The 12,169-nt window shown below is 48.5% G+C and overlaps 4 protein-coding genes across 4 annotated transcripts; 3 read left to right on the forward strand and 1 right to left on the reverse strand.

The window, feature by feature from the left end:
* Positions 1–212: 212 nt before the first annotated feature.
* Positions 213–1,662, reverse strand: VTN77DRAFT_1608 (uncharacterized protein; the record flags this gene model as incomplete). The annotated part of the gene is made up of 2 exons (XM_069417358.1): positions 213–1,104; positions 1,229–1,662. 2 exons carry the CDS (start codon positions 1,660–1,662, stop codon positions 213–215), a joined length of 1,326 nt encoding a protein of 441 aa, XP_069272862.1.
* A 2,798-nt stretch (positions 1,663–4,460) lies between these two features.
* Positions 4,461–4,979, forward strand: VTN77DRAFT_1609 (uncharacterized protein; the record flags this gene model as incomplete). The annotated part of the gene is made up of 1 exon (XM_069417359.1): positions 4,461–4,979. One exon carries the CDS (start codon positions 4,461–4,463, stop codon positions 4,977–4,979), a length of 519 nt encoding a protein of 172 aa, XP_069272863.1.
* A 1,482-nt stretch (positions 4,980–6,461) lies between these two features.
* VTN77DRAFT_1610 (uncharacterized protein) lies at positions 6,462–8,619 on the forward strand (the record flags this gene model as incomplete). The annotated part of the gene is made up of 12 exons (XM_069417361.1): positions 6,462–6,549; positions 6,609–6,620; positions 6,700–6,887; positions 6,955–7,028; positions 7,092–7,190; positions 7,251–7,423; positions 7,483–7,556; positions 7,620–7,709; positions 7,803–8,041; positions 8,129–8,193; positions 8,275–8,465; positions 8,548–8,619. 12 exons carry the CDS (start codon positions 6,462–6,464, stop codon positions 8,617–8,619), a joined length of 1,365 nt encoding a protein of 454 aa, XP_069272864.1.
* Positions 8,620–9,374: 755 nt separating this feature from the next.
* Positions 9,375–10,505, forward strand: VTN77DRAFT_1611 (uncharacterized protein; the record flags this gene model as incomplete). The annotated part of the gene is made up of 2 exons (XM_069417362.1): positions 9,375–10,027; positions 10,106–10,505. 2 exons carry the CDS (start codon positions 9,375–9,377, stop codon positions 10,503–10,505), a joined length of 1,053 nt encoding a protein of 350 aa, XP_069272865.1.
* Between the last annotated feature and the right edge of the window lie 1,664 nt (positions 10,506–12,169).

The raw sequence follows: 12,169 nt of genomic DNA on the forward strand, positions 1-12,169 counted from the left end.
CAATTAAGGAAAAAAGTGGCTGAGAACGATTGATCTTATGGCTCTCTGTATGTATGTACATTACAGTACTATATGATATCATAGAATGGTACATGGAATGACCAACTCAGAAATGACTCCCTAAAACACCGACGATGCAATGCCACAAAAGAAGTGTTTTCTCTTTACATGCCAGTCCAGCCTGGGTATCCACTTCGTGCTGGTTGGGATATTCAATCGAGATCCTTGAATGCCATAACCTGCTGTCCTCCACTCCGGTCCTTGCCCTTGACTCTCTTCCGCTTCTTGCGTCGCTTTCTGCCTTCCTTCTCTTCATCGCTGTCGTCCTCGTCGCTATCGTTATCGCTATCATCATCACCACTATCACTGTCCATCATCCGCTTCCCAAGTGCCCCGTTCGCATCTCCCTCAGCTTCATGCCATACTTTTACCACTTGACCGCCTCCACTAACCATGCGTCCCTCCACATCAAAGCCAAGGCCAATGACCCCTTCAACCTCATCATGGGAGACCCGGGCGACGACCTTGTTTGGACCAATTCGGACAAACGCGATCTGTCCATCAGCCTGACCGACGGCGATCATTTTGCCTTTTCCCAACTCGTCTGGCACCAATATTAAAGACTCGAGAGCTTCCCCACCGCCAGCTTTGCGGTCAACGTAGATTCTCTCATCCTGATCGTCCCAGACACCCTTCTCCCACAAAGTGAGGACACCTCCGCCACCGCCAACAATGACCTTTGCTCCGACGCTGGTACCACTGGAGGGTAGACCTCCAATGTATACGGAGCTAATCAGTTCTTCCTCTTGATCCTCACTCCGGGATATGACTCCCTTTCGCAAGTCTGTGACCGCAAGCGTGGTTCCACCCGTGGTAACCCACTGTTTGCTGAAACCGGAGGTGCTCGTCTCGGAAGGAGGTAAGGGGGTGAGAGAAGAAACGTAGTCGTCGTGCGGATAATGCGTCTGTTCTGGCCGTGCAGAGACAGTGGAGTATGGTATACGGAGATCATAGAGATGAAGGGCACTAGAATCCGTCGCCAAGATGAGTGTTTGGGGCGAGAGGGCATGAATAACCGTTGGCGCATCGACATCTGATATCGAGCTAGAAAGCAAAGGAGCGTCAGTAATTCGTAGGCAGAGAAGCTTGAATGAATGAAGAGGGCAGTTGGCAATTGGAGAGCCCTCTCTTTTTTTCTTTTCTCGATCAATGCAGTGGGCAGCCCTACCGGTCCTTCCCCGGCGGAATAGCAATTTTATTCTCCACGACCCCCGTCTCGACCTTTGCGGCTTTGACAATTCCATCCGTGCCCGCAGAGTAGAGTGTCCGACCGTCAATTCCAAAGCCCAAGCACCTGCAACTCCCTTTGTGCCTTCGCGTCGACCACATGGTGTCTATATGGCCGGTGCCATTCATCGACGATCTCCTGGAAGCTCTGCCATTGTCGCCGTTGACCGCGGCCGCCGTGGAGGGGAGTCGAAAGGTCTGTACATGGCCGGAGGAGAGGCCCACGGAGACAATCGGTTCGCTGGGATGGATCGCCTGGGCAAAGAGATCGGACGGTAAAGGGAATGTGCAGACGGTGTCGAACATGGCGTCTGGCCGGAATCTCAAGGTCAATGCAGATCGTGACTCTGTCTCCGCGAGGCGGATCACTTGCATTTTTATCTTTCTGCGATACGCCGGAGCTTATTGTTATTATGGAGCTCTCCCCGACTAGCACGGATTCTGCACGGGCCGACGATCTTCCGGATGTGTGGGGTACATTTCAAGACATCTGCATTGCATTCAGTTCACTAGACACTGGAGTCGAAATTTTCAACAGGTCTATGTTTCAGGATGCGTTGAAATTGAATTTGCTCTTTATGGTGGCGGGGGAGGGGATGGCCGGTGCTCGAATGAAAACTTTGGGAAACTTTTGATTCTGCCAACCTTCCTCCTCAGCGTCAACTCAACGTCTGCTCAGCTAATCAGCGTGTAGATATGACACAGATGGCGTACCTTACATATGCCTCCGCCTCTCCTTGACAGAAATGAGCAGGCAGCTGCTAGCTTGCATCAAGAGTACCTATGTATGTCTGTATAAATCTACTTTGTCTGCTTCGATCTTTGAATGAGCTAAAGCATGTGACAAGAACATTGCATGACTTTTTGATATACTACTCTGCCTGTCTTTTCTATTCTCTTCTTTATAAGGATACCGTACACCTGTGTCTGTTCCTTTGTCTGGATGACTTAGCAAGTTACTCAGAATACAGGTCTCTACGTGCTTATCCTTGAATGAAGTGGCAGCCAGTAAAACCAGCACTCTGACCTCTTCTTTGTGTGAACTCCCATGGCGGTGAAACTTTTACTTCAGCTGACTTCTTTGCCAACCCTCACTCTACCTGGCTTTGTGCTACGTGATCTCTATCCATGGTTGTCCAGTGGGCTGGTAGAACCCAACTCAGATATAGTTTCCTTATAAGATCTTTTCCTCCTTCCCATTGAACATACGAGACCTCTTGCGATCATGAAAATATTCTACAAGCGTCTCAATATTTCCTCTACTTGGTCTTCTGGCCGAAGCAGTCCATATTGCAGGGGGATCCTCGGCCGTCAAAAACGCTTCAGGCAGCCCGATCACCACCGCTGTGTTGATAGAGTATTTCTGCTATTGGCATCAAAGGGCAGATTATGTTATGAAAGTAGATAATGTAAGATTACTGTATGTACGTCCATTCAAATGGAGCATGTATAGTATAGTATAGAAGCTTTGCAACTGCTGAAGGCGAGTTTATAACTAGAATAGGATAAATTCATTTACTGCCCTAAGTTTTGAGACGCCATTTATGGCGTTGATTACTTCTACACCCACTAGCAGTCTGCTGCCATAAAGACCTCTCACATGACTCAAGTCACCTGCCGAGATGGGTCTCTTCCCTTCCGGACTCTGGGCTCAACCTCACCTGGCCTCACATAGACTCACCCGGACTTTTCCCGCCATGTTTCAATATGGGGCTTTCTCAGCTCTCGTGCAATGAGAAGCTACCCGCCAAGATTTAATGTGAGTTTAGGTGCTCCCGGCAGTATGGTACCTACTCGGATGGCTCTGATTACCCGGATGGGGCCTCACCTGGGCTTACCTGGGCTCATCTGGACTCATGAGCTTAATCTCACCTTGGCCAGTGGAAAGTTACCAGCCATGATTCAATACGGGACCTGGTCAGCTCTTGTGCAATCAGAAGTTAGCCTCCAAGTTTCAATATGGGTCCTACTGTCCCCGGTTGCGTGGTAAGTATTCCCAGCACTCTGGGTCTGGGGACCCCGGGCTTGGCTTCACATGACATCACATGGCCTCATGCTGTCATGTGAGCTGCCCTCTCTTCTTTCTTTAATGAATAATACTTCCCCTCAATATAATAGCATGGTTTTAACTTCTTCTATTTTCCCCTGGCCCCTTCAAAACAATCTTTTCATAAACATGATCTGCTGCGCCAATTTCAAGATATGTCGATTGGACGATTCGCCATCTCTATCCTCTCCGCAATAAATGAAAGCACCGCCGCTCTTGCGGGTTTCAATTTCGATTTCTCCTTGGTGAAGTTCGAAGCGCTGAAAGACTCGCGGCTTTGGGGAAAGCATTGAGCACCAGGAGACGGACGATGCGGAAAGACACTTCCACATGATTGCTTGGAGACGAGGTGCTCTGTTCGAAGAGCTGAGCGTGCATGTTGGCGAGAGCCTGGACCCCGCAGAGGTTACAGCCATCTGGTTTGAGCACGTTGTTGAAAGATGCAGGCAGATTGAAATATTGCTGGTGAAGATGTGTCTTTCTTCTCTTCAGCCTTGATGGCAGCCAGTAAGGCGATTTTCCGACCTTTACTGGCTGAGTTGTATGCGAGCGCTCGTTCCTCGTTTCGCAGTGCGGAGAGGTCAAAAAGTCAGAGCAGTGATGCTGATTCTCAAGAACGTCAACTTACCAGTCAATAGCGGAAGTTCAACATATTATACAGTCATTGAAGCGCGGAGACAGGCACTGAGTGAACTGGAGTGCCTTCTGCAAGGAATACTTCAACAAGTATCGAATGCTTCCATTTTACCGGAATTGTCGTCGTGGTATCTATCCCAAACTTACCGTGTTTACAAACAAGCCAGTGCCAGTTTTGTTCGATGATCCTCTCATCCTGTCTGAAGGAGTGATCACCGTGGGTCTACAGTCTGCAAACCCGTCCAAGGACCCACTGCAGATGGGTTCTTCGACACACACCTAGAGATTCTGGCACCTCTTGCTCTTGCGAACCCGTTTGTTTTTCGGATTGTCACTGTCGCCATCAAGGCATATGCTATAGAATGTGTCATTCCAAGGCGAGTCGACTCTGCCAGTGCTTTGGGTTTGAAATACCTTCTTTGATTACTGAGCTCGGTGATTCTGGAGAAGAACGTCGTACGGTTGACCAAAAGCACCTGAGATATTAGTGATGATACGCGTTGACCACCAGATCATCTGGGACATTTGTTCCATATCCATGACCAAGTTTACAATTCGTTCGAGTGCCCTTCTATCTCTAAGCAAGAATAAACTCGTGCTTGCCTTGAGCTGCAAAAGATCCCAGACGGTATTCCATTACACAGTTTTTATGTCGGTTGACGCTCACCCAAATGGCTACGCCTTATATCACAATACGAACACGTCCAGCAAGGTCGATCCAGTCGGGCCTTATAAATACGGTCTCAATAAATCAGTAGTTCTGCCTCTAACAGGCCCTACTGAGAGATCACGTCAACCGGAGGTTTCCATCGATACGTGGGAGGGACTACTTAATTGCCCAGAAACTTCTGCCGTTTTCAAAGCGCATAAGAACTGGCCCGCAAGGCTCGCAGCTGTTTCCATTCTTTTCCAGGAAGGTTTTTCTTCTACTGTGATTGTCGCAAATTCAAATCCTCCTTTTTGTTGGTCTTGTGAGCCTTTCGATGAGGATTATATTTTGATTGATTAGCCGGAGATCCCAAATCTTGTTCGGAAAACTTGACTCGTTATACATGTGATCTCCCGCGCAAAAACAAGGATGGCAGTGCGATGGAAGTAAACATCGCAGGAAACAGAGCAATCTAGTGAATGCTATACAGAGAAAATTGAAGCACACCCAGGAAGACTATTATGGTTGCTATTTCGTTTGTGGCAAACCGTTGGAGGATGGACATCTGACTCCGCAGGTTAGTATCATCGAATCGCCTCGGCGCAGTTTTTAGACAACTTATTATTAGCATGACTATCTTTAGTGTGCATTGTTTGATATATGCTAAGCATTCTGGCAAGTCTTTGGTTTCTCTCCAAGAATTTCCGGCTATTTATTTTTCACCTTCCAAAAAGGGCAATCGATGGTTGCATTTCTACTCCAACATCAAGCTACGAAGTCGAAATAATATCCTGCGATATATCTATAATTTCTTTGGTGTCGGCTATTACCCGGCGCTAAGTTATCTAACTAAACATCTTGGCTCTCCCCGAGGGTTCCAATAAAAAAGTTACAACTGCCGAGAGATGTGTTGCTGGATGCAGGTATGTATTTCGAATATCGTGACGCAAATTACGTGCTTTTACCACAACATACTCGCAACACATTCGCCAACCGCTCCGCAGACGCGATGTCTTATTGAGTCCATATTAATGCACCCTTTAAAACCAAAACAGGAAGCTCGATAAAATTAACAATGGCGTTATCATTATTCGCCATTTATTCCGCGGCACCGGTGCATCACAGATGACACCATCTGTCATGGGAATGCCACCATGGAGAGGGACCTTTTCTAGAGCCCCATGTTATCGACCATGCTCTACAGAACAATAATTGCGCTGGTCTGGGCTCTCGGGTAAGCAAGCATAGCAAATACAATCTATATATATATGGATCGCATTATTAGGATCTATAATAATGGCACCTCGTTTCTTTTTCCGTCTGCGAACTTTGTTGGGAGATCGGGGACCGTCTTCCTCACTGTCATCCTCATCCTCGTCGTCTCATAGATATATACGATACAGTCTGTTGTGACCATTCACCCCTCCTCGCTCGTCATGTCAGTCTCGACTGATCCACGAAAAGGCCCTTTGGAGGACACGGTGAAGGAGCTTCGAGATCCTACCGCAACTCCTCCGGACGAGCATACGCCTCTTCGTGGAGTGACGAAAAAGGGAGAGGCCGCTGTATCCTCGTCGAGCAGCGTCTCTCCCAGCGTGGACGCGTCCGACCTTTCTGACAATCCCTTCGCCGATCCCGCCGTCGCTGCCCATTATGCCGCATTGTACGAAAAGGCCCAATACGAGTGCCGTCATGTGTTCGATCCGAATCTTTAGTGGACACCACAGGAGGAGAGGAGACTGGTCCGAAAGTTGGATTGGCATGTTTGCTTGTGGGCTGTAAGTACAGACAGACCAATTAGCATGCTCATCAGTCTTGCTGAAAATGCTCTTCTAGTGTACCATGTTCTTTGCCCTTCAGGTCGATAGAGGGAACCTTAGCCAGGCTGTGTCGGACAATATGTTGGACCAGCTGGGCCTGACGACGAATGGTATGTACTCCTAGTTAGATTTAAACGACATGACTTGATACTGAAATTCATCCTGTCAGACTACAACTACGGTAAACAATCAATCCACCCATCCTGTCACATGTCATATACAATGGTGTATTATGAGAAAGTCGATCTGATGTTTTGTAGGCAACACCATCTTCCTGATTTCGTTCCTATGCGCGGAAATCCCCTCGCAGCTCGTGTCAAAAAAGCTCGGTCCGGATCGATGGATTCCGACGCAGATGACGCTGTGGTCGATTGTGGCCATGTGTCAGGTGGCTCTGACGGGGAAGTCGACTTTCTATGCGACTCGCTCTCTTCTGGGATTGCTTGAGGTTAGTAGACATTTTGGTATATATGGATCTTCTTTCTGTCTGTCGACTGACCTATCTATATATATAGGGTGGTTTCATCCCCGACCTCGTGCTGTGGCTGTCGTATTTCTATACCAGTAAGGAACTTCCCATTCGGCTAAGGTATTGATACTCCCTATAAATCTTGACCACGCTATGGATGTTCATGATGATAACACTCAATAGCTTCTTCTGGACCTCCTTGAGTATCACCGGGATCGTTACCTCGCTGCTGGCATTCGCGCTGCTCCATCTTGACGGTGTTCACGGAATAGCAGGGTGGAGGTAATGCACAAGTCTTCCATTTGGGACTGTTTCTGTTCTGACAATGTTTTCTCATTTTAGATGGCTATTCTTAATCGAGGGCATCATCACCCTGTCGGTGGGCATTGCAGCCTTCTTCCTCATGCCTGCGTCCGCTGTGCAGACGAAAGCCTGGTACCGGCCCAACGGGTGGTTCACGGACCGGGAGGTCGCTATAGTCGTCAATCGCGTGCTGCGTGATGATCCAACGAAGGGTTTGTTAACGGATCCACATTTCTTTTAAAGGATTCCTACTAAGAGGAATTGAATGCAGGTGACATGCATAATCGAATGGCCATCACCCCGAGTCGGCTGTGGCGATCTCTCACCGATTACGATCTCTGGCCGGTAAGACAATACAAGTCAAGCCTCTAGGAGCCATTATTCTCTCGTTCTAACAATGAGCAATAGATCTACTTGCTAGGGTTGATCGCGTATATCCCGCAGTCGCCTCCGGGGACGTACCTGACGCTTTCGCTACGAGCTCTGGGATTCAACCCGGTGAGTACCATATACAAGCCTTTGCATATTTACCTCCTTCCTACCTATGTATTGTACATAATGTATGTGCTGATCGAGTCACGCACGAAACAGTTCGACACCAACCTCCTCACAATCCCCAACACCGTCGCCGGCATCTTCACTCTTCTAGGAATCACCTGGCTAAGCGAACGGGTCGGCGAGCGGACTTTCGTCAGCATGCTCCAGCCCCTCTGGACGCTGCCCTGCATCATCGCCTTGCGGTACTGGCCAGGGGTTATGACGGAGCCCTGGCCCACGTTCGCGCTGATCACCGTGCTGCTGAGTTATCCGTATTGTCATGCGATCTTGGTGTAAGTGCATCCATATATAAAAGATTGACAGTGATGACACAAATTCAATACTGTTTGCTAATATTTTGTCTTATTAACTTCGTCTAGGGCATGGACGTCAACAAACTCCGGCTCGGTCCGGACAAGGTCTATCTCTGCGGCCGTGTACAACAGTATGTTCCTTCTTTATACAATTCCCCACCGCACAGTACAGTAAGGAGCTGGCCGACTGACCAACTGGCTGAAACTCACAGTGTGCGTCCAACTCGGCAACATCATCTCAGCCAACATCTACCGCGCCGATGACGCGCCGCTCTACCACCGCGGAAACACGACGCTGATGATCATCAACATCCTCGTCATCGGGCTGTTCATCGCGACAAAGTTTTACTACATTGCGAGGAACCGATGGAAGGCGAGGAAGTGGGATGCTATGACTGAGGAGGTAAGATTACATATCGCGTCGCCTTCCAGCCTTCTTCTTTTTTCTTTCTCTGCAGACGGAGGATTACTGACATCTTTTACAGGAGAAAAGGTACTATATCGAACATACCACGGACGAAGGGAACAAGCGGTTGGATTTCAGATTCGTTCACTAGAATTAATTAAACTATATACAAGATATATATACCTATACACACAATCGAGAATATTCTCGTCTCAACCCGGACAAGCCCAAACAGATGGATATATACCTATACACAATCGAGAATTGTCTCGTCGCAACCCAGACAATCAATCTGTGGTGAGGCCATACAATCCAATCCAATCCAGAGATACATTGAGAAATGAATTCGCTCTCCCTCTTGACTCTTGGTGCAAACAAACACCTATCATGGTAGCTACATACTTAGCAAGATGTTAATGATGGCTGGACCGAGTTCATCGTCGAACAGTCTTCGCGCGGGTCCTATGGCCCTCCAGCACGTGTATCCCTTTTTCAGACCATCGAAGAGAATCATTTCGCCGATTGAGTCGTTGGGATTCGGCCACCTGCAGCGACTTTTGCGAGTCCGGAGGAGATCGTTTGACCGGGCCAGGCCAAGTCATCGTGCCATTGCAAAAGTCATCGTCTCAATAGTGGAAAAACCAATGCGACTTGGCCCGATATACGTAGCTTGGAGATGGGTAGTCTAGGTGATTATGATACAGTGATCTGAAGAGAAGGTGGTGAGGGTTGGAGACTCGTTTTCTCAGCCTCAGCCTCTCAGCCTTGCAGGAAGCCTTGTTCACAGCCCCGCTTTGCAAGACGCTTTTCTTGACCATGGGCATGCCAACGCGGAGCGTCGTGGTTTCCTTTATAAGAGTCAACTTTTGTTTTTCACTCAATTGCTAGTACTCCATAGACAAAAGAATGGCATCTCTTGATGATCCACTCCGACGCGCTGCAGATATTTCTGCAGAGTTGCAGGCGACCATCGCTCACAGTCTCTGGGGGAATCCGCCCAAAAGACTGTTCAACGGAGAGCCTAGCTCTGAGCTAGAATTGGGACCGTACTTTGCCTACTATACTGACCAGTGCAATCAGGCATTACACGACGGCGGCAGATCCACTTCTGCAAGAGTCCATCGAGACATCCTGGATATCGCAAACCGGCTCAAGGAGCCCATGGAGAGAGACGTGGTTAGACAGTACGTTCCATGCAATGGTAGTGATGGTGTTTCCAATGACCTGGAGATGCGAGATGGTTCGATCAACCTTGCTGCGCGCCTCCTCCTCATGATGAACTTTGGGAGATATCGGTATGCCATCTCTGGTCGAAAAGAGCTGCAGTGGACAGAGGGTTCCATGAGACAATTTCTGGAAGGCCATTTCGGGACGCCTCCGACACCTGGCAACAAGGACGTCAAACTGGAGAAGGCATTCAATGCGCGGAACTTGAACCGCATTGCTGGTCTGGAAATTGTTGCTACTAGCAACCTGGCCGATCATTTGCGACTGATCAATGATGATAGGGCGGTGGAGATCTTTCACCATGTCTCATTTCTGGAGTATCAACGAGAAGAGTGGGTAACTGTTCACCATAGGTGTACATACAGTTCATCGCCTTGGAACGTCCAGCTGACAATAATATGTCCCAACAGGTCGCTCTTTCCCGATGGATTCATGGACGAGACCTTGCGCACGCTTGCACTCCTTTTTACTCAGTCCGAGAAACCCACCCGGAAATGGTTTCAGAGCCTCTCTCCATCGCAGATGACAGTTATAGACCCCAGGCTGTTTAGATGCGGCCAGCTTCGTACCGACGACCGTCAAATCAAGAATTTTAGATTCTGGCACGACCGGCTGGTGATGCTGAAGCAGGTTTATGACGAGGCCCGCCCCAGCAACGTGTCACAGTGGTGGTACGACCGGCGAAACGGTGTGCAGTGGTACACATTCTGGGTAGCTTTTGCGGTTCTGATCCTGACCATCTTTTTTGGAATCGTGCAATCTGTGGAGGGAGCGCTGCAGGTCTATAAGGCATATCACCCGGCCAGCTGATATGTCCTTGATGAAACCCGAAAAGGTCTGCAGAGAATGTCATAAAGAGCAAGGGACTCATAGTTACTTCTGTTTCTGTTTTCGTGAAGTTCTTGGTAGATGGGTCTGCCCTACCCTAACCCTAAGCCCTTGTTAGGTCACGTATGGGAACTTGCCGATACCGGGTAGAGACAAGGTACCTACCTAATCCGGAGTTCTACCTGCTTAGGTACCTAGGTAGTATTTACATGGACTTTAGTATTCCTATCTCTGTACTGTACTTATATAGTACGAAATTTAGATTCTAAATCAGTCAGAGATATACTCCATGGTGCACAAATATACGTACAGTACAAGAGAACAGATGAACTGCGATCGAAAACGGAGAATCGCTCAGGACTGAACTAAACGTCAAGACAAAAAGTAACAACGCGTGAGAGAGGATATTACCCCATCGAATTCTTCATCTATTATTGGTCAACTGAGTCTGGGTTGGCGACAAGATGATGGACAATGACGGGCCTGAAATCATCCCGCGTATTGGTGGATAAGAGGATCAACTGATGAACAGTTCGATGTGCCGATTACAGCCTCGATCGCTAATGACTAGCTTGTTCTGAGTTAGCTGGAAGAGATCCCTGCACGTAATTGAAAGTACGGCGGTTCCGCCATATGAAGAAAGAATATTCCTGTCGATCAACAACCATCTCGGGAAACGGGCTCCTGTGCCCATCCGGGCCTGATGCTGCAGGTGGGCAGAAAGACCCCTGCAAGTTGCCCCAGAGTGATGTTCAGCTCAGCTTTGTTAGGACAAACTACTTAAAGCGGGGTTCCCCCAATCTGCTTTCCATTTCTGTGGACGAATGATGCTTGGTACTGTACCAAGGAAGTCTTCTGGAAACGTTGTTTAATAGTACCCGTAGGATCAGTGACTGTTTATCGTTCCCTTAATCTACACTTTCGCTTTGCCTTTTTTTTCCCCAACCGCAGGGACATCCTCAGGATACAGCATCATGATCTTTCCAAAAGCTATCTGCGCTTTCTGCCTCTCAGTCTGCATTGAATCAACAGCTATCGTCCCTTGGGTACTATACGACAAGTTCGCCTGTGGCATCGACTACAGACGCAACAACAGCAACAACAGCAGCAAACTTGGTCACCGTATACAAAACAGCAGCACCTTCTAATTCACCATCACCATTCCCATCCCCATTGTCGGGCTCCCAGTCAAATGCGAGCATTATTGCTCCTGCCGTGGTCGTCCCTATCGTTGTCGTTACTTTATTCTCCTAGCAATCACCTTTATTCTGCGCCGTAAAAAAAAAGGAAGAGGGCAGTGAGGCCTGATTCCATGGCCGCAGGCTATAATCAGTTGAAGCCAGAACTGCACGCCGACGACTTTAGGCCTGAACTTGATTCTACGACTGCGCAAAGCGCAAAGAATGAAATGCCATTCCTGGATCGGGGCCCTGATAATATGGCAGAATTGCCTGCGAGAGAACCAGTAGCTAGCGAGATGGATGCGGAACCGCGACGGCCGTCGACACATTCGACTTGACTGTCCTTGTTGGATCTTGAGCAATGACCCTGTTGACTACGAGGCTTGATGAGAGCTGCTTCTCCTTGCCTGAGGTTTGTACTCGCGATCGATAGTCGGATTAAACGCTCGATTCACGAAGGTAGCT

The sequence above is a fragment of the Rasamsonia byssochlamydoides genome, assembly GCF_041956645.1.
Source record: "Rasamsonia byssochlamydoides strain NRRL 3658 unplaced genomic scaffold VTN77scaffold_131, whole genome shotgun sequence".
Taxonomy (NCBI): domain Eukaryota; kingdom Fungi; phylum Ascomycota; class Eurotiomycetes; order Eurotiales; family Trichocomaceae; genus Rasamsonia; species Rasamsonia byssochlamydoides.